The 21,175-nt window shown below is 37.0% G+C and overlaps 1 protein-coding gene across 1 annotated transcript in view; it reads right to left on the reverse strand.

Annotated features, from left to right (window-relative positions):
• Positions 1–21,175, reverse strand: part of LOC127644759 (phospholipase D1-like) — a 43,245-nt gene that overhangs the window by 15,414 nt on the left and 6,656 nt on the right. Inside the window, exons 2-15 of the mRNA XM_052128127.1 lie at positions 15,733–15,920; positions 13,204–13,373; positions 12,670–12,812; positions 10,459–10,570; positions 8,699–8,764; positions 8,277–8,335; positions 7,492–7,584; positions 6,925–7,077; positions 4,887–5,036; positions 4,645–4,728; positions 2,696–2,777; positions 2,383–2,493; positions 1,308–1,499; positions 687–882 (exon numbers count right to left, since the gene is read on the reverse strand). Of these exons, the coding sequence (XP_051984087.1) occupies positions 687–882; positions 1,308–1,499; positions 2,383–2,493; positions 2,696–2,777; positions 4,645–4,728; positions 4,887–5,036; positions 6,925–7,077; positions 7,492–7,584; positions 8,277–8,335; positions 8,699–8,764; positions 10,459–10,570; positions 12,670–12,812; positions 13,204–13,373; positions 15,733–15,844 (1,723 nt within the window). The 5' untranslated portion in view covers positions 15,845–15,920. The remainder of the gene's footprint in view (positions 1–686; positions 883–1,307; positions 1,500–2,382; positions 2,494–2,695; positions 2,778–4,644; positions 4,729–4,886; positions 5,037–6,924; positions 7,078–7,491; positions 7,585–8,276; positions 8,336–8,698; positions 8,765–10,458; positions 10,571–12,669; positions 12,813–13,203; positions 13,374–15,732; positions 15,921–21,175) is intronic.

Raw genomic sequence — 21,175 nt, forward strand, 5'->3', positions numbered from 1 at the left:
GAACATAACACAAATAAACTGTGCACACAGACTGTATTGTGGATTCAGTAAACACAGGCTTGTTTCTTTCTTTAAAGGAATAGTTCACCTAAAAATGAAAATTCGGTCATAATTTACTCACACCCATGCTATCCCAGATGTGTATGACTTTCTTTCTTCTGCAGAACACAAATAAAGATTTTTAGAAGAAATGCTCAGCAATGTTGGTCCTCACAATTCAAGTGAATGGTGACCAGAACACTAAGGTCCATAAAGGACATAAAGGCAGCATAAACGTTATCTATATGACTCCAGTGTTTAAATCCATGTCTCCAGAGGTGATACAATAGATGTGGGTGAGAAACAGATCAATATTTAAGTCCTTTTTTTTTCTTACTATAAATCTTCACCTATTACACCACATATCACATAGCTTCAGAAGATATGGATTTAATGACTGGAGTCATCTGGATTACTTTTATGATCTCTTTATGTGCTTTTTGGACCTTCTGAGGTCTGGCCACCATTCACTTGCATTGTGAGGACCAACAGAGAGGAGATATCCTTCAAAAAAATCTTGAATTGTGTTCTGCAGAAGAAAGAAAGTCATGCACATCTGGGATGGCATGAGGGTGAGTAAATGATGAAATAATAAAAATATTTGGGTGAAATATCCCTTTAAGGCTAGTTACAGCAGAACTTCTTACTCTTAGAGCTGTCAGTGCTGCTGATGCTGTCGGCATGGTGAAGGCCACGTTGGAGGTGATGGTAAATGCTAAAATGTGCCTTGCGAGTGCGACCAATGCCCTTGAGTTTGGGCAGGTCCACAGTATCATCAACCATTGAGCGGCTGCCATTTCCACCCGAGGAACTTTTTTTCTTGGGCGTGGATGAATTCAGTTCCTAAGTCCCAAAACAAATATAATTCCATTTAATTTTAACTAGCAGAAACATCTAGAAACAGTCATTAATTTCAAAGACATAATGACATACTGTAGGTGTGCCATCTATGAGAATGGATCCAATAATGAAGCAAAATAAAGTAATAATTGGCTGAAGACATGGCTATAACTTTTTAGGCGCCTATGAGGATTTCGACACACTCAACGGACCTTAAAAACCTTTTAATCTAAAAACATATGCTTAAGAGAGAATACAGAGCTGTAATCTAGGCAAAGGGTGGCTACTTTTAAGAAGCTAAAAGATAAGATTCCCATACATCTATTTGTGTTATTTCATAGTTTTGATGAAGTACTAAAGCAGTATAAGCTGATGTGGTAAACTTTTTGACTGGTTGTGTCTGCGTGTATGGAGATGATGTCTCTTACCTGCTCTATGGCTTGGGCAACAGAGCGTGTTACACTTCCTACATCTATGAGACGGTGCTCCCGGTCATCCCAACGACCATATGCTAGATCAATTCCCCCCACGAAAGCAACTGATTGGTCGATCACTACTATCTTCTCGTGGTGTGCCCATAAGTAGACAGAGGAGGAGACGTGATCAGGGTGTCTCATCACCTGTTGACAGGGAAGAACAGTTACAATATTGTGTCAAAGGATATATGCACAAGTAGGTTATCAAGGTTTAAAGGTAAATGTTTAATGTCAGTCAAGATTTCTGAACCAAAAAGTCATAATTTAAACATTTTAAATTTCAAAGCCAAACCATTTTCCACCCTCTTTTGGACTCTGAGAATAAAACTGTCAGTCTTTGCTGGTTTGACTTATAGAAACTACCCCTACACATATGAAATTAGCAACAGCAGTTTGCTTCTTTTTTGGCCAGAATGTGGGTTTGTTGTTGTGTAAACTATATGTTTTACTGCTCCATCCTTTAATAACTGCCTCTTTGTAAAGCCTACACTACATTTTGAGAGGATCACAAAAGAATAAAACCACACTGAAATGTGCTGAATAAACTAAGAACTGACTAAATGATTGGGAATTGTTAAAAATTAACTTCATCCACTGTTTTCCAAACATTGGGAGCCTTTGGAAGGATATTTGGAGTAACAAGAGCTACACATTTGGAACTAGGAACAATACTATGTTTGGCAGATTGTCCCACATGGCATCTATAGTAGGCTACATAAATTACCTCACAATGACTCGCCAGGCCAAATATCTAAACACCGAATAAATTCGGCATTGACGTGTAATTGTCAGTGGTTAATGTTACAGGCTTCTGATGTCTTAAACCAGAGGATTTCAATATAAGACATTTTTGCAGCTTGGTTTCAATTAATGGTCGTTTTGGAGTTTATAAATGTAACTTCTCAGTTCTGAAACTTACATTATGTTTTCACAGCAAAATGAACTCTTTTATCTTAAAAAGATCAAGGACATTTTGATACCTCATTATACCAACCATTTAAAAGTCACACAGGGGCGCACACGTTACCTTGATGTTTGGGTGAAGGTGTATTAGTGTTCTTTTGCTGTATTCACTATTGATGCCGAGAGCCAGCTCCACTTCCTTATACAGCATGACAAAGATCCTCACTCCTTGTTGCTAAAAGACAAAGAAAAATGATTTAAATCCAGCCTCAAAATAAGGTTAATCTCAGTTCATAAAGAACATTCTTGATTAATTCAGTTATGAGAGTTTAAATTAATTTCACTACTTAATAATTACATTAATGTGAAATTATAAGCATGACACTATTTGACAAGGGCAAGGGAAAACTGCACTGAATAATGTTCAGGGGACTTACAGCCTTGCGTTTCAGAATGCAGTCTAGCCGCCAGCGATTACCCTCTACCACAGGCCTCTTAAGAAAGATCTCAGGACTCAGCCTGCACACCAGAAACACAATGAGCAGGAACTCGTATACAGTACCACAAACACACCTTTAAAGTCAACACAAAATCAAAACACCACATTTACTTCTTAATACACATTCCTGGTTTCATTATGCATGATTAATCAGGGAATGTTATTCCAGAGACAAAACTTTTGTCTTTGTAATTTTTCATCAATATATGATGACTTGCAATGTGGTGCACCGCATCTGAAAATACTTTTTACTTATCAGCAGACGTCAAGGATGCTTAAACGAATAGTTCACCCAAAAATTCTAATTCTCTGATCATTTACTCACCCTCATGCCATCCCAGATGTGTATGACTTCCTTTCTTCTGCCTAACACAAATTAAGGTTTTTAGAAGAATATCTCAGCTCTATAGGTCCATACAATTCAAGTCAACAGGACCAAATCTTTGAAGTTCAGAAATAACATAAAGGCATTATAAAATTAATCCAGTGGTTTAATCCATATCTTCAGAAATGATCAAATTGGTGTGGGTGAAAATCAATATTTAAGTCCTTTTTTATTATAAGTTATTTTCCCAGCCCAGTAGGTGGTGATATGCATGAAGAACGTGAATCATCAAAAACACAAGAAGAACTCTTAGGAGAGAAGAGTGCTTAGGAGGGCTGTTTAATATAGTGGAGATTTATGGCAAAAGAAAGGACTTAAATATTGATCTGTTTCTCACCCACAACTATCATATTGCTTCTGAAGATATGGATTAAAACACTGGAGTTGTATAGATTCCTTTTATGCTGCCTTTATTTGCTTTTCGAACTTCAAAGTTTTGGACCCTGTTGACTTGCATTGTGAGGACCTACCGAGCGTGTTCAGCAGAAGAAATAAAGTCATACACATCTGAGATGGAATGAGTGCGAGTAAATTAAAAGAGAATTTTCAACAGGTGCTGTGGTGGAGAAGTCCTCCAGAATTGCCAACTTACATCCACTTTTCACAGCCTACATTTTTTTTAATCTTCTGTTGTTGAATATCCTGTTTCATTTGGAAATACATTATATTACCCAAGTAATATGGGGTTTAGAATGTAGTTTTATGTTGACTTTAAGTACATCAAATAAATGTTTGAACTTTTGTACTCTACAAGCATGAAGATAAAAACGCTTGTGGTGTAAAATCAGTGGAATTCATTAAAACTACACGAAAAACACATATTTAGATATTCAGGTTTCTCTACCATAACCATCCACCCCTGACACACAGACAGGATCAGACCACTAAGTCTATTCCAGGAGAGATATTTCTGAAATAAGTAGGGCTGGAAACTCAAAACCAGTGAAGTGAGAGGTACTGCTCATGAGACTAGTCCAGCTGTCTAAAATAAACCTCACACACTGAGCCTGGCCTGTCCAATTCCACAGGCTTTACACTTGCACAACCAGTGCATTTAGTTGAAAATTAGTAGAATTGTAAAAAGCTAGATATTTCACAGTCCAGTTAAAGGTGAAGCGTGTAAATAATTCTTTAAAATGTTGATACTTTCGCCAATCCCAGCTTAATGTGCATAAACAAATGTGAGGCACATAGAGGTTAATTACCCCAATAAGTGTCAATACTGAAATTCTGTAGTGCTACAAAACATTTCCCTCTTTGTTTGAGCATCCCAACCAGCCATTGGTTCAGCAATATAGGTTCAATAGTGTGAGTTTGGCATCTGTTTTTCCAATCAATGGAAGACAGCAAGAGAGTTTGGGAAAACTTTGAAAACAGTAATTACATATGCTGACGCTAGCGTCACAGAAAATGCTCACTTCAGCTTTAATAAGGTACATTTCTCAGCAGAAATGAAACAATGTATGTTCTTGTTGAAGGGTTAACAATGTGAACATACATACCACCAGTCTGTGATGAAGATCTCTTCTCTGGCCTCCTCCAGTGCATTTGCAACATCCTCCATGTAGGTTTTGCCATTCACATACCTGGACAGTCATAAATTAAAATTTCAGGAATGAAAATATTTTTCCAAGACATCACAAGGTAGTGGATGAAACAGAAATCTGACAGGACACCAAAGAGAAAATCTCTGTATTTGCCTAAAACAGGAACAATTAGATGTGTTGGCTGAAATGAAATTTACCATTTAGATGGTATGTTCTCCTCCTCCCTGGCAAAAGATCCAAAGCGGTGGTTCCTTAAAAAGGCCTTGCCATGTTTCTTGACAAAGCTTTCAATGGCCTGTCCCCACCATCGTGCATGTCTGTAACTAGTGAATTTTAGCACCAGTTTCCTTCACAAAAGACACACACAAATACCAAGCATTTATAAGATGATGCACTCACATAACAGAGATATCCGATATGAAAAGAATACTGATATTATATATATATATATATATATATATATATATATATATTATAGACCATTTCAAGGACTATTCATCGGTTTAAAGAAGTGATGTCTTTGTTCCGTAAACATTTCCTTCTAGTTGTCATACTTATTCAAAACATCAGTGGGAGGCGCATCACTCATACTGACACCTAACTAACCCTACTAACACCTGTAGCACACGTCTTATCTCTGGTAGGTGAACAAAATGTATGCCAACTAATTGTAAGTTTGATAGGTAGATCTCTAAAACTGACAATAGATTTCTTTAATTATGAACAAAGCTGTGCAAGAAATTTTCTATCACTTTTAGTTATTTAGCAGACACTTCTTTTTTTATCCACTTTTCTCCCAATTTGGAATGCCAATTCCCACTACTTAGTCGGTCAGTGTGGTGGCGCGGTTACTCACCTCAATCCGGGCGGCGAATTCTGAGACAGACTATCCGTGCATTTTAGCTCGAGGCTTGTTGTGCACGACACCACACTCCATGATATACGCACAACTTACCACATGCCCCAATGAGAGCAAGAATGACTAATCACAATCACGAAGAGGTTACCCTATGTGACTCTATCCTCCCTAGCAACCTGGCCAATTTGGTTGCTAAGGAGACCTGGCTGGAGTCACTCAGCACACCCTGGATTCGAACTCGCAACTCCTGGGTTGGTAGTCAGCGTCAACACTGCTGAGCTACCCAGGCCCCCTATTTAGCAGGCGCTTTTATAATGAATTTTTTTGTCTGAATATGCTACACAGCTCCTGATCAAAGCTCTGCTCATTTCAAGACTGGACTACTGTAATGCCCTGTTGGCAGGTCTCTCAGCTAGCAGGATTAAGCCACTGCAGAGGGTCCAGAATGCTGCAGCGTGCCTGGGCATCAATCAGCCAAAGTGGGCTCACGCCACCTAACTCTTGATTTCACTTCACCAGCTGCCAGTAGCTGCCCGCATCAAATTCAATGATTTGACTCTGACCTTCACGACAGTCAATGGAACAGCACCCTTTTACTTCAATTCACTCCTCCAGGTCTATGTCCCAACTTGCTCTCTGTAGTCAATGAATGAGCGGCATCTGGCGGTCCAGTCGAACCAGTTGAAAACACATCTGTTCTGTGAGCACTTAACCAATCCACACTAAATGCACATACTATTTAACAATTAAAAATCCTTGTCTGTCTCTTCTTCTGCACTAGCATCTGTACTACTCCAGCCACTATGAGAACTTGGCACTGAAGATATTGTTGACTTCTGTATGAAATATTGCTCATTTGTAAGTCGCTTTAAAAAAAAAAAGAAAAAGCGTTTGCTAAATGACTAAATGTAAATGTAATTAGGTATTTTTATAATTAAAAAATAAATCCTTCCCTTGTCCGCAGTAGGTCACTCAGACAGTTCGTTGAACGGCTTTGTTGATTTTAACAGGAGCAATCCAATATTAATATAGAATATCTCTCCGCAGAGGAAGTAATCTACACTATGATACAATTTCATTGCTTTTCTCACATAGACGTTCAGTATCAACAACACGTCTGGATAAGTCACTTCAGGTAAACATTTGATGTTCTTTGACAAAATAAATTAACTCAGAGCCTTATTTATAGGATCTGGAAATTATACCTGAAGCGCTCCCAAGCCAATAGCATTGTTATTGTTTTCCTCCATGAAATGGTCTATATTTTTAGATTTTAGGTCATTTTATTGCAGAAACTGTGAAGGAGGAAGAGAAGGAGAAAAGGAGTAGGAGATGATAATTATGAAGTAGGAGAGTAATAATCTAAGAGAACACACCTGGACAGATTTTCTATGCTTACTCCATGTTTGGTCTCTGTTTGTTTGGAGTCCATTTTGATGCTAAACTCGTTGTCTACCAGCAGGACAAATGAAATCGCACCTGTGTCTGGCTTCATGTACAGTAGGAACGAGTCCTTCATAACCAGCCACCTTAACACAGAGCACAAGTTACTTCAGTATTAGTTATGATATGATAACCATGAGGTCAAACCTAGCCTAAAAGTAAGCTTACTTAAAGTGCTATTATACAGAGAGAAGTGGAAGCAGTGTTACGGTGTCAGTTTAATCAGAGCATGAAAATAGCATAGTATCAGTTGAACAAGAGATAAACAGCATGTGAGACTCAAAGGGACAGTAATGTGTGTGCACGGACATTCACTCTCTCCCATTTTGTTTTGTCACAGATTACACTGCTTTAAAAAATGTTAAAGCTCAAAGTAAAATGCACAGCCTCATTGCATTAATGTACTTATCTTCTATTGCAGCGGACATGGGGGAGAGATTCAGCAAATTAGTTTGTGTTGCATGAACAATTTGAGTGTTTTAACAAATGCAGTGACTGACCTCTTGGACCAGCGGTAGAAGATTTCATTGTGGCCAAAGCAGTTGAGGCTGGGGATACGGTGACCTCCTGACCTTTTATAAACAATGCCTTCTCTGAAAGAAACAAACATGGCATTAGTCTTCTTTAAATAACCATAAGAATGAGAAATGATGCAATGAATACAATTTTGTGTAAAGAAAATTAAGCCTACTTTTAGGAACATTATTTGTATTATGATGTTTTTATTCCAAAAAAAAAATTAATGACAATTAAGCACACCACCTCTCATTAGTATTACTGTATTGTAAAAAAATTATGATTTAAATTATTTAAATGGTAAAGTATTAACAAATCATGGTAGTATTTGTCAAACTTCCTTTAATTTGTGCTGCTTGTAGTAGGGAAAAAACTGATGGATTACAAAAAACAAATGGTAGAATAAGACTCTCACAGTAATGATATAATGAGAATCACTGAGAATAATGAAAATTACAAATAAATAAATAAATAAATACAAATGGGGCAGGGGGTATGGATACTTGATTGTCAAAGAAATTAATGTCACAATGCAAAAAATATCTAAAAATGGCTTAATTTATAAATGCAAAATTAAAATAATTATTAATTAATATTAAATAATTTATATTTTGAGGTGAAATATTAATCTGACATGTTTTCATGAGATTCACCCTCTAAACAAGAATCTAAGCATAGCCAAAAATTATTGTGCCATTAGTTTTAAATTATCATTCACTGTAAGGCAATAATAAAACAGTACTGCAAAACAGAAAGAGGGTGTTCTTACAAGCCCTTTGGGCCCAGATCTTGAATGAAGGACAACTGGCTCACATCAATAAACTCCATCTAGAAAAAATAAACAATTCTGCTTAATACCAGCGAGACTGAGATGCATCTTCAATTAAAAGAAGTTGACACTAAATCCTCAGCTATCCTGACCCTGAGAGAGTATGAAAGAGAAAGAAACAAGGAATTTGAGAGAGAAAGAGAGAGAAGGCAGAGAATTAGAGATGTCCTTGATTAAAGCTGCTGAAATTGCCAGCACTGAGCTGAGAGACCTGCACATTAGCACGGTCAGGACACACAGTCTCCATCTGTAATATTGATCCTCACACTGCTGCTTCATTAAAGATAACACAATGTGAACTCCATCAGGCCAGAACTCCCAACATTCATTCCACAAGGTACAAAGATAAAGCGTGAGCTTACGGTTGCATAGTATTTTCGGTACATTGCCATCCTCAGCAGCTTGTTTAGGTAGTCTTCCAGTTGTTTCTGAAAAACAAGTTAAATACATTTGAATAATTGTTTTCTTTGTTGATGGACCACAATAGGGTTCAAGAAGTAATTCCATTCAAAATTTCCATACCGAAAATTATTATAAATTAATTTATTATATATATATATATAAAAGATAAAAGCCGCAAGCCAGAGTGATTTCAACTTCATTCATTTTTTAAAAACTGTGTTTAATTGCCACATTTTCATTAAACGACTACACTACCCAGAATTCTGAAGCAAGATCCACCAATCAGAGAAGTCGCTGTAAACATAGAAATGGCATGGCAAGCAGAATCGTAGTGAGTTTTTGCAGGCTAGTTAATGTTAACAAGCCATGTAGCAACCAACCAAACATTAGTTCATATAGAACGTTGTAGCGCAGCGTAGTATAAAATACAGCAGTGTTTTTAATAAAAATAAAAACATAAAAAAAAAGACTGATTTGATTCATTCATATAATTTGCGGTGTATTATTGAACTATATTTGAGTTGTTCATTAATTCACTACTAAAAGACATTAAGGTCAAATTCTTTTGCCTTGGTCTCGTTTCTTTTTTTGCTTCAAATAAAATAAATGTTTTGAAATGTTTTGATTCATGGCAGTACAGCTTAGTTTGCTTAAAGGCTTAGAACAGGGGTGCCCAATACGTTGATCGCGATCTACCAGTCGATCGCAAAGGCAATGCTGGTAGATCGCACAAAATTTAAATGTACTTTCGTTAAATTTTATTACAAATAAATATAATGTCTTTCCATCTTTTAGTTTCTGTCTGACTTGCACTTGGCGAGTAAATATTGACCAGGCGAGGTTTGTTTATTCAGTTGCCATGACAACTAGGTTTTGCATCTGGCGCCTTCAAGAACTTCTGAGAACAGAGCGAAATTGCGATACTACTGCCCAGATGAGACAGTTTTGCCTAATCCGGGCAGTAGTATCGCAATTTCGCTCTGTTCTCAGAAGTCCTTGGAAGGCGTATGCGCAAACCTAGTTGTCATGGCAACTGAATAAACAAAACTCGCCTGGTCAATATTTACTCATCATCAGAATATGGTAAATGCCCTGGCTATTGTAATCTATTGTGCTGTAGGTGTTTTGGGTTTAGTTTTAAAACTGAATGATATCAACATTGAACATTATTATATATTTTTTTATTAATTAGAAGATGAATTCCATTTAGGGATACATGCAGTAGTCCCAACAAGCATTTTCTTATTTTAAATTAAAACTGTGTTTTTTTTAGTTGGTAGATCTTATTGAGTTGGTCATTTAAAAGTAGATCATCACAAAAAAGTGTGGGCACCCCTGGCTTAGAAGATCTCTTTATTGAAGAATTACCAGCATTACTTATAGAGAAAATGAATGTGAAAATAGTTCTAAAACCCAGGCCACAATAAAAGTGTGCAGACACTGTTGATCTCATCATCTAGACTTACTTAGGTATTGTAGCATATTCTGTGAACTCATCCTCATGTGACTCATACTCGATGATGTGAAAAGCAAAGTCTCAAGTGAGTGTTGTTAGTACATGTTCTAGACCACAAAATCGTTGTAATGTGGGAGAGACCCAACCACACACTCGCATGCCTTATGACGATAAAGATTGCGTCATGCTCAACATTGTGAATGCCCACTTTCTAATCATGTGACCAAGGTTTGGTGGTGCAGTTGGCACACCAGAGACACTCACCTTCCTACTGGACACTTGCTCCTCTCGCGCCAGCTCCTCTCCGCCTCCTCGAGGCAGAATGGGCATCTGCCTCACCTCGCTCCGTTTGATGCTCTTCCTTCTCACCGTATGGCTGACAGAAAGACAGAGATGTCAAGGTCTGAGAGAGAAGAAGGAACACTAACAAAGGGAAATGTGTATCAATTAAAATGAATAGCCATGTAATCTGAGAAAAGAGGGTGAGACAAAAAAGGGAAAAGAGTAGGAGTGAGAGAAAGGACAACAGAGAAAATAGGCATAGTAAGAAGGTACTTGGAGAAAAACAACAGAGAAAAAACAAGCACAGAGGAAGTGAAAAATATACCAGCTCAGAATGAGTATCAACCGACAGGCCATGTTTACATCTAGTATTAACACCCGTCTTGGGTTATTCAAACTTAAGTGGTCAGGGGAGTTACATCACCATTTATAACTTGCATTAACATGCGTTTCCTGTGACAATTGGTGATTTCAAGGGGAGGGTCTCTGAATTCATGATTGGATGTCAATTATCAAGTTAGACAGTAAGCACAGAAAAGTCTGCATTTTAAAGGAGACCTATTATGCCCCTTTTTACAAGATGTAATATAAGTCTCAGGTGTCCTCAGAATTTGTCTGAAGTTTCAGCTCAAAATACCCCACGGACAATTTTTTTATACCATGTTATAAATGCCTCTTTTTGGGTGGAATCAAAAACACATTGTTTTCGTGTGTGTCTCTTTAAATGCAAATGAGCTGCTGCTCCCTGCCCCCTTTCCGTAAGAGGGCTATGCCTTTACAGCTCGTGCTTCGGTTACAACAGCAACAACAAATTAGAACCTATATGACTGCATGAATACCGGAGTTCAGCCATATATGACTGAATATATGATTGAAATATATGTATGTATATATATGTATATATATATATATATATATATATATGTATATGTATATATATATATATATATATATATATATATATATATATATATATATATATATATATATATACATATACATACATACACACAACTAAAGATGTTCTAAGCAGGATGCTCATAGTTATTTTTTGCAAGTAACTGTACTAAATGAACAAGGTGAGTATAGAAAAGAAGTTAAAGCTGAAGTACGTCATTTCTGCAAAACTAGCACCAACAAATGGAATTGCAAAAATAAACTTTTTTCAAAACAACTTTCTGAATATGCCCCCTGTCTGCCATTGGTCAAATAAAGAGATAGTCCCGCCCCCCCCAACTCACGCCATTGAGTCAACATAATTGTGCTTGTATAGACTGGTCGCTTAAAACAGAGGATTTTCATAGCACCTATGCGCCTTAAAATTAACCGTGAAAGTGAAAGACACCATTTGGGCCCCATCTTGAATGTTGTTTTTTTTTTTAGATACGTGTGCTTGACATACTTTTAACTATTTTGCAGACACTTTTATTAAAAAATTTAGTTTTACATGAAGGGGCCATTTTTGCACCTTGGATTAGATTTTTAGGGCATTTATGAGTGCATATATTTTTTCCTAATAATCTACCATGAAACATATTTGACTTGTGGGATGATATAGAATAAGTTAATTCAATTGATTTATAATTATAAATGTATTACCACTTAAGAATTAAATCAACATTAAGTAATATTTTTGACATAATATGTATAAGTAGAACTATAAGAGAATATTAAGAACCTGACCAGATGTTACAAAAAAAAAAAAAAAAAATTACAATTGCATTTCTGGCCCCCACATTTTGAATTTTGGGGGCATTTGTGCCCTGGGCACCCCTTAATTCCAGATCCTTCTTTTATCCCAGCAAATTATTTGTGAAGTCTGTATATGTTTCTCCAAACCTTTCAATGTAATGGTTATTTTTTTAAAGTCACATGCAAGCAACCAAGTGTTTGGTTTAACTTTAAATGAATCACAAAACATTCTGGACCCCATTTACACCTCGAGACCATAGTATGATAAGGGTCTATAAATAAATACAAAACAAATGGGCCCAAATGGTGTGTCCTTCATTGACTAGGTATATGTGTTTAACTCCTTTTTTACTAAAATACTAGAGGATAGAACCTTATAAAACTGAGATTGCAACCTGTATTTAGCACTGTCTACTTGTGATTGGATCAGCTGAAAAATATGTTAATATCAGGTGTGCATATGGTAATTGAGTGAGTTAAAATTACAGACAGGCGTCTGACCTTCGGGTGGGTAATGGGATCCTCATGAGGGTCTTGTAGCGAAGAAGCTCTTTGTGCAGCTCCATGAAGTGCTTCTCTTTCCTTTTCACCACCCAGGTGAAGTTCCCATGTTTAAGCTCCATTTTAAACACTGCTGGCATTGCCTGTGGTCACAGCAGTGACATCAGATCTGTTATAGGTAATATCTTTGAACCTTCATCTTAAGGGTTAGTTCACACATAACTGAAACCGCTGTCATAATTTACTCTCCCTCATGCTATTCCAAATCCATCTGACTCTCTTTATTCCATTGAACACAAAAGAAGTCAGGCAGAATGTTAATCTCAGTCGCAAATCACCTTTGAAAAACAGATCTAATTTAAATGGTTACAGGCTAACATTCTGACTAACATCTACTTTTGTGTTCCAGAGAAAAAAGAAAATCATACAGGTTTGAAACAACACAAGGTTTGGTGAATGATGACAGAATTGTAATTTTTTGGTCATATATGCCTTTTAGACACAAATTGAAAAGTGTTTATGTGCTTCAAAGACCTTGGAAACGCTCCTGTGTTTCGAGATATTGAAGCGATCTTGGGTCCTGGTGAACCTCTCCACATCTAGAATCTTAGCAGTGATGGGGACAGTGTTCAGGTAGATCTGAGCTTCTGCCTCTTTAAAGCCAACTGTTCTGTACACGGCTGTGAATGGGATGTGGAAATCTCCTGAAAGAGATGACAGTGCAGACTGAGGCATACCTGAGTGAATGTGTGCTCTAGTGCGTGTGTGTTTGTGATGTAAAGGGACATGCTGCAACATGCACAGGAGTCATTATCTTAAAGGAATAGTTCACCCAAAACTGAAAATTCTCTCTTTATTCACTTACCCTGATGCCATCCCAGATGTGTATAACTGTCTTTCTTCAGCAGAACACAAATTAAGATTTTTTGAAAAATGTAGCTCTGTAGGTTCTTAAAATGTAAGTAAACGGGCGCCATCAGGCTGCTGGCTATTTGCTGGTCCAAAAGGCATATTTAGGCAGCATAAAAGTAATCCACACGACTCCAGTCAATCAATTAATGTCTTTTTTTTGTTTTTTTTGCAATTAATATTTTTTATTGATTCATATATACACAACAAAGAAAACCCAACATATATATACACAACAAATCAATATTTCACATTCAACCCCCACTACTATCCCTCCCCATTCCCATCCGACCCCCAACGAACACCCCTGTGGGCACACACACACACACATACATAATATAATCCTATATAATAAGTCCTAAAACCCCAGCCTTATACTTACATTTACATTTATGCATTTGGCAGACGCTTTTATCCAAAGCGACTTATAGAGCCCTTATTACAGGGGCAATCCCCCAGGAGCAACCTGGAGTTAAGTGCCTTGCTCAAGGACACAATGGTGGTGGCTGTGGGGATTGAACCAGCGACCTTCTGCTTAACAGTTTAGTGCTTTAGACCACTACACCACCACCACTCATTATACTCGCCACCTACTCAAAAGCTGACACCCTCCCCATTTCCACAAACCACTCAGAAAATGAGGGCACTCTATCCGACTAAAATAATTTGCCTGCCAGTCATGAGACTGGTCAGAACCCAATTTTTAAAGTGATTATGCCCCAAATTTATGACCGCCCCATCACCCAAAATACAGAGTCTGGGACAAAGTAAAATGTGAGTGCCCAAAACATCACACATACAACTCTGAACCATTAACCAAAATTCTTGGATCTTAACACCACCCCAAAAAGCATGGATTGTGTCTCCATCTTTTGATTGCCATCGCCAGCTTTCCAGTATTTAATGGTTCCATATAAACTTCTAACAAAAGTGGAGCCAGATCTGTAGTATAAGATCATAAAAATTCAGCAGCAAAGCAATCTGGCCCCAGAGCCTTGCCTTTAGGCAAGGCCTTAATTACCTTGTCAAGCTCCTCAAAGGTTATATCAGAATAAAGAGATTTTTTTTTTTGCTCAATAGTCAGTTTAGGGAGTTCTAATGGTTTCACAAAGTTCCTAATATCTTCATCAGTAGATGAAGATGTGGAACTATAAAGATAAAGATACAATTCTTTAAAAGCATTATTTCCTTTAACAGCAAATATTTCACCACCAGCAGATTTCATTAAGGGAATGGTAGAACAATTAATGTCTTCTAATGCAAATCTATGGTTTGTGTAAGAAACAAATTGATAATTATAAAGTTTTTCACTTTAAATTGTTCCTTTTGGCCAACGCTGGGATGCTGTTTGAAATTAACTAACTCTTGCGTGATGTTCTTTCCTCTGTTGTATACAAAGCGTGTGCTTCCGAATTCTCACATGACCAAGCCATAGCGCTTACTTCACTGATGCGTCGGCTGCTGTCGTGTTAATAAAGTTTTCATAATTTATTTGTTTCTTACACCAACAAATCGATTTGCTTGAGAAGACATTAACTGACTGTCTGGAGTCGTGTGGATTAATTTTATGCTGCCTAAATATGCCTTTTGGACCGTCAAATAGCCAGCAGCCTAATGGCGCCTATTTACTTATAAGAACCGGCAGATCTTCAACGTTTTTCTCTTAATTTCTGTTCTGCTGAAGAAAGACATAGATAATTTTCATTTTTGGGTGAACTATTCCTTTAAAATTCAGTGTTCCTGCACTAGAATAAAAAGCAAGATGTGGCGCTATGGTTCAAGATGCGTCTAGTGCATGTTAATGTAGAATTTTATTTTATTTTTTTTAAAACAGCACAGACAGATGTGAAAATGTTCTGTGGGACTCTAACACATAGAACAAACACTGGGCCAAATATTGATATTAGCCATGATACCAGATCAATTTGTGCCAAAATACAGAGAGTGCGATTGGCTATCAACAACAAACATGGGAAGCATTTTCTTATTTAACTATGCCTGTTTATAAGATTATCGGTAGTTGTACCGGTATTTATAATTGTTATTTCCATTGTATGCAACCCGTTTTTGAATCACAACCCACCAGATGAGAATATACTGTTGTTTCCACAATAAATGGATGTTTTAGGTCTTGAAATGAGAAAAAACACTTACCTGAGCAGTTGAACTCATTGAAGTCCACCTCTTCAGACTCATCCTCAGCATCTGAGAAGCCCAGCTCCCTGGTGTCGAGGTTCTCCACAGTGTCACTCATGTCTGCTTTCATAAGATTGAGTATACTTCTAGTGGGCTCAGTCTGTCAAGCGTACTCAGCACTCCTCAGCCTGAAAGGCCAGCATTGCCTACACAAATACACACATGTATTGTCAAAAAAAAAGTTTTTGTTGAGTGAATTCTAATTAGCTTTGATTGGTTTGGTAAAGTCACTCATATGTCTCATTCATGTTCATTTTTAGAAATTAACGTTTGAGTCATGTTTGTAGTGTCCTTGATAGATTGATGCAAGTAAAATAATGTAATGTAGCCTTAAACTCAACCCCTTAAGTCCGTTTTACTAAACAACACTCCAGCATGTTACAGAGAGATTGTTATTGCTTAAGCAAATGTTAAATAATTTAAAGCTTTTTTGCATTCCAGGATTTTGTTTGATGTTTGAATGTCATTATATACATCTTGGACTTGCTCATTTCAATTTAAAACATTTCCTCTTTCAGTCAAAGGTCAAAGTTTAGGGCTCAATGTATTTTCCTGTGGAGCACAGTACTTTCCTTTCAGTGTACATTAATCTAATAATATACACAGGATCAGCTCATAATGTCATTCTCTCACAAAAACAGCAAATAAAATGGAGGCCACATCCTGTTGTATCTGCAATGTGTTTTGAGAACAGAACCAAGAAAACCTCAAAACAGTACAGAAATTACATTTACATTTTCATATTGCTTTCAAATCAGATCAAGCCATTGACAAACATAAGAAATCCAAAAGGTTTCAACCAGCCTTTATTCTTAAGTGAGTTATTGGCATGATCAAGAGGTTGAATACGAATTCAGAGATGTGAAATTTAAGTGACATCAGAAGCTGACCCAGCTGTAAATGAATTCCTCAATAAATCACTAGAGGCAGACCGATATATCAGTTTTCTGTGGGGATTTGCTGTATTCTATCTCTTTCATCATTGGCAATTTTTTATCCATAATTTTATCACTTCAATGCATATTTTGTTATTTTGATTCGGATAAATCAAGTGTTTTAAAATAAAGCGAGGAAATGCAAATAGAAATGTGACTATAAGGAAAGGTGCCCCATTAGCACATTTACTGTGTCTCCAACTTCATATCTTGTGAATAATCATACAAAACCTAATTTGGTGAAATATAAACACATATGAAATATACTTAATCTGGTGAATATTACCAAATTAAGCTATAAAACATCCAACTTTATGCACCAAATTCTTTCAGAATTCCTGAGTTCTTCCTGTTTCCTCGCAAGGCTGTTATCTATCGCGCATGTGAGCGTCAATAATGCACTTTGATTAATGGCATTAAAATACTGTTATAGTAATACATCTATAAATGATTCATCATTTACACTGATCTCACCCGCAGATGAGCCGAAACTGCACACACTCCCTTCCATTTTTAAGCAAGCACTCAGTGCTAATTCAGACAGACATGAAACAATAACTAAAGCACTTGGGGTGTTCATTGCCATATGTGGGATTTCCACATGATTAAACTATCAGAACCACATTATCACAACATCCCTTCTTGTAAACATTTTTATAGCACAGTTATTCCTTTTATAATGATGTACAGATTCTGAATGTTAAATATATAATGTTTAATGCACTTTATGTTGATGCATGGAGCAGTCCATGCCCATGTATTCATTTTAAATGTTGATTCTTAGATTTTTTATTGTTAAGGACCCGGATGAAAATTAACCATGGTTTTTCTATGGTAATATTGTAGTAACCATGAACCAGAAGTAACCATCTGAGCAGAAATCATGGTTTTGATACAATTAACCACGGTTTTATAACAGTAATACTGCAGTTTTCATATAGAAATCATGATTTTACTATATATTGTAACATGACAGCAACCATGTTGATTTTGTGGTTACTATGGTTTTTACTACAAATATCATGATTAAACTATGGTAACTGTTGTAAATCCACGATTTTTAAGGGCAAACTTGTTGAGGTGATTACCAAATGGAGAATTCTTTGGATTTTGAAGTAATATTTTTTTCTGAACAAAGCAAATACTGAACCGTACTGAAACGTTGACCCTAAAACCGTGACAAACCGAACATTGAGAAATTTGAACTGTTAAACCCCTAGTATATACACAATATATAATCCAGTGATGCCTATAAATAATCTATGTTCTGCAATAATGACTGGCGCTGAATTGAATGGAAAACTAAGCGAGTTGTTCTCCATGGCGTTGCAGAATTTTGAGCAGCCTGCCGAGTCGTAGCTGGGCACTGCGACAGATGACAAGCAGCTGTGGTGGTGTGAGCACCTACATAGAAAATAACTGTCCTCTGCTAGACGTGTCCAGTGTGCGACCCCTTTTAAGTCTGATCACACTTGAAATTTAAGAAATATGTGTGAAGAGACAAAAACTATTGTATAACGAGTAGCCCTATTTACGCCAGAAGAAATGCAGATATAGATTGATAATCAGCGAGAAACATTTCTGATTATCTGTGTGTGAAAAAGGAATCGATCCAAAGCATAATAGTTATATTATAGGCAAAATCCACTATCAGTCGACCTCTAATAATCAATAATCTGGCTTCTATATCTAATTAAGGATTACAGATTGTGATATGTGGAGGAAACAATAAAGAGGAACCAGTTATAAAAAGAGACAGCATGAATGTGTGTGAGAGAGAGGGATTCCATAGAAATGCTGAGGCCGAGCTGTTGAGTCACCACTTGTTATTTACACAATTTACAACATAGACATGAGTATCATAAAGCTAAATGTAACAGCTAATACTATTTTTCAGGCCTTTTAGTCAATATACAGTCAACGTTTGTTTTCTTTGACACAGGGCTGCTCTTTCTGTTTCTCTCATAAAGGCAAACTATACTTCTGTCTTTGAGACTGCAGTAATTTTGCTGCCAAGTGCACTTTTCTCTCTGTAACTACACCACAACCCATCTATTAAACATAATGGAACATTTTCTCCTCTCATTTGGTTGGAGGTGGTGGGCTGCAGACACTCGCTGGTCTATTCAGTCTGATTGCATAATTTAAAATTTGTGAAAGAGAAATAATGTGTTAAAAAGGAGGTAGCTAAAACTACTGAACCTTACACCCTACGTAAGAAGACAAGCGTAACAGTTAGGAGTGGCTCTTTGGAAACTTTAAATATGACATAATTTTTTCCTGTCTGGCTCCCTTTGGGAGTTTTTTCTAACTCCGTGAACCTACCAAGTTCTCCTACAGTAAAGGGACAGTTTAGCTAAAACATTTACACACACACACACACACACATATATATATACATATATATACACACTGTATGTGTAAATTATTTAGCTAAACTGTCCCTTTACTCAAAAAATGAGTTATATATATATATATATATATATATATATATATATATATATACACACACACTCACCTAAAGGATTATTAGGAACACCTGTTCAATTTCTCATTAATGCAATTATCTAATCAACCAATCACATGGCAGTTGCTTCAATGCATTTAGGGGTGTGGTCCTGGTCAAGACAATCTCCTGAACTCCAAACTGAATGTCAGAATGGGAAAGAAAGGTGATTTAAGCAATTTTGAGCGTGGCATGGTTGTTGGTGCCAGACGGGCCGGTCTGAGTATTTCACAATCTGCTCAGTTACTGGGATTTTCACGCACAACCATTTCTAGGGTTTACAAAGAATGGTGTGAAAAGGAAAAACATCCAGTATGCGGCAGTCCTGTGGGCTGAAAATGCCTTGTTGATGTTAGAGGTCAGAGGAGAATAGGCCGACTGATTCAAGCTGATAGAAGAGCAACTTTGCCTGAAATAACCACTCGTTACAACCGAGGTATGCAGCAAAGCATTTGTGAAGCCACAACACACACAACCTTGAGGCGGATGGGCTACAACAGCAGAAGACCCCACCGGGTACCACTCATCTCCACTACAAATAGGAAAAAGAGGCTACAATTTGCAAGAGCTCACCAAAATTGGACAGTTGAAGACTGGAAAAATGTTGCCTGGTCTGATGAGCCTCGATTTCTGTTGAGACATTCAGATGGTAGAGTCAGAATTTGGCGTAAACAGAATGAGAACATGGATCCATCATGCCTTGTTACCACTGTGCAGGCTGGTGGTGGTGGTGGTGTAATGGTGTGGGGGATGTTTTCTTGGTACACTTTAGGCCCCTTAGTGCCAATTGGGCATCGTTTAAATGCCACAGCCTACCTGAGCATTGTTTCTGACCATGTCCATCCCTTTATGGCCACCATCTACCCATCCTCTGATACTTCCAGCAGGATAATGCACCATGTCACAAAGCTCGAATAATTTCAAATTGGTTTCTTGAACATGACAATGAGTTCACTGTACTAAAATGGCCCCCACAGTCACCAGATCTCAACCCAATAGAGCATCTTTGGGATGTGGTGGAACGGGAGCTTCGTGCCCTGGATGTGCATCCCACAAATCTCCATCAACTGCAAGATGCTATCCTATCAATATGGGCCAACATTTCTAAAGAATGCTTTCAGCACCTTGTTGAATCAATGCCACGTAGAATTAAGGCAGTTCTGAAGGCGAAAGGGGGTCAAACACAGTATTAGTATGGTGTTCCTAATAATCCTTTAGGTGAGTGTATATATAAAAAGAAAGTGTGTGAGGACTTGGGCTGTAAAGCTCAAATGACTAAAAAGCTAAATAAAATGATCACAAACATTTTTTATATATATTATTATTATTAATATGAATAATAATAATAATGGTCCATTTGACTTGTGTACTATATTTCAAATTTCTGAAGTCAAATAGTAGCTTTATTTGAAGAACAGATCAGAATTTAAGTTATTAAAACTCATCCACCCCAGATCTCCTTGGCACATTTATGAGTTTATAGCTTTGTCTGATTTGTGAAAGAATCACTTATTTGAGTCAGATCTTTTCAATGAATCAATTAATCCAGTTTACAAAACCGGTTGGAATTATTCATTCACCAACTCAGTAAAACCAGTCACATTGGTTTTCAGCCCACTTGACAGCAAGATTATCAGTGAATAATGACTAAATGTCTGTTTCCTACACAATCACTATCATTTGGCTTCAATTACAACGTATGAATTGCAAGTATTACAATGTAGCACACCGGTTGTACAGTATGGACCACTTTTATGATAATTTTTTTTGGTGCTTTTTTTTGTTGTCATTTTGGAGATTGAAACCCCATAACTCATTCACCTTCATTATGTAAAGAGAGGTCAGATTTGTCTTCACAAACTCACTTTTTGTTTGCTACAGAATAATGAAATACATAAGATTTGGTACAACATGAGGGTAAATAAGTAATTAAAAAAATATATAAAAATAAAGAGTAAAA

Source organism: Xyrauchen texanus, chromosome 6 (genome assembly GCF_025860055.1).
Source record: "Xyrauchen texanus isolate HMW12.3.18 chromosome 6, RBS_HiC_50CHRs, whole genome shotgun sequence".
NCBI lineage: Eukaryota > Metazoa > Chordata > Actinopteri > Cypriniformes > Catostomidae > Xyrauchen > Xyrauchen texanus.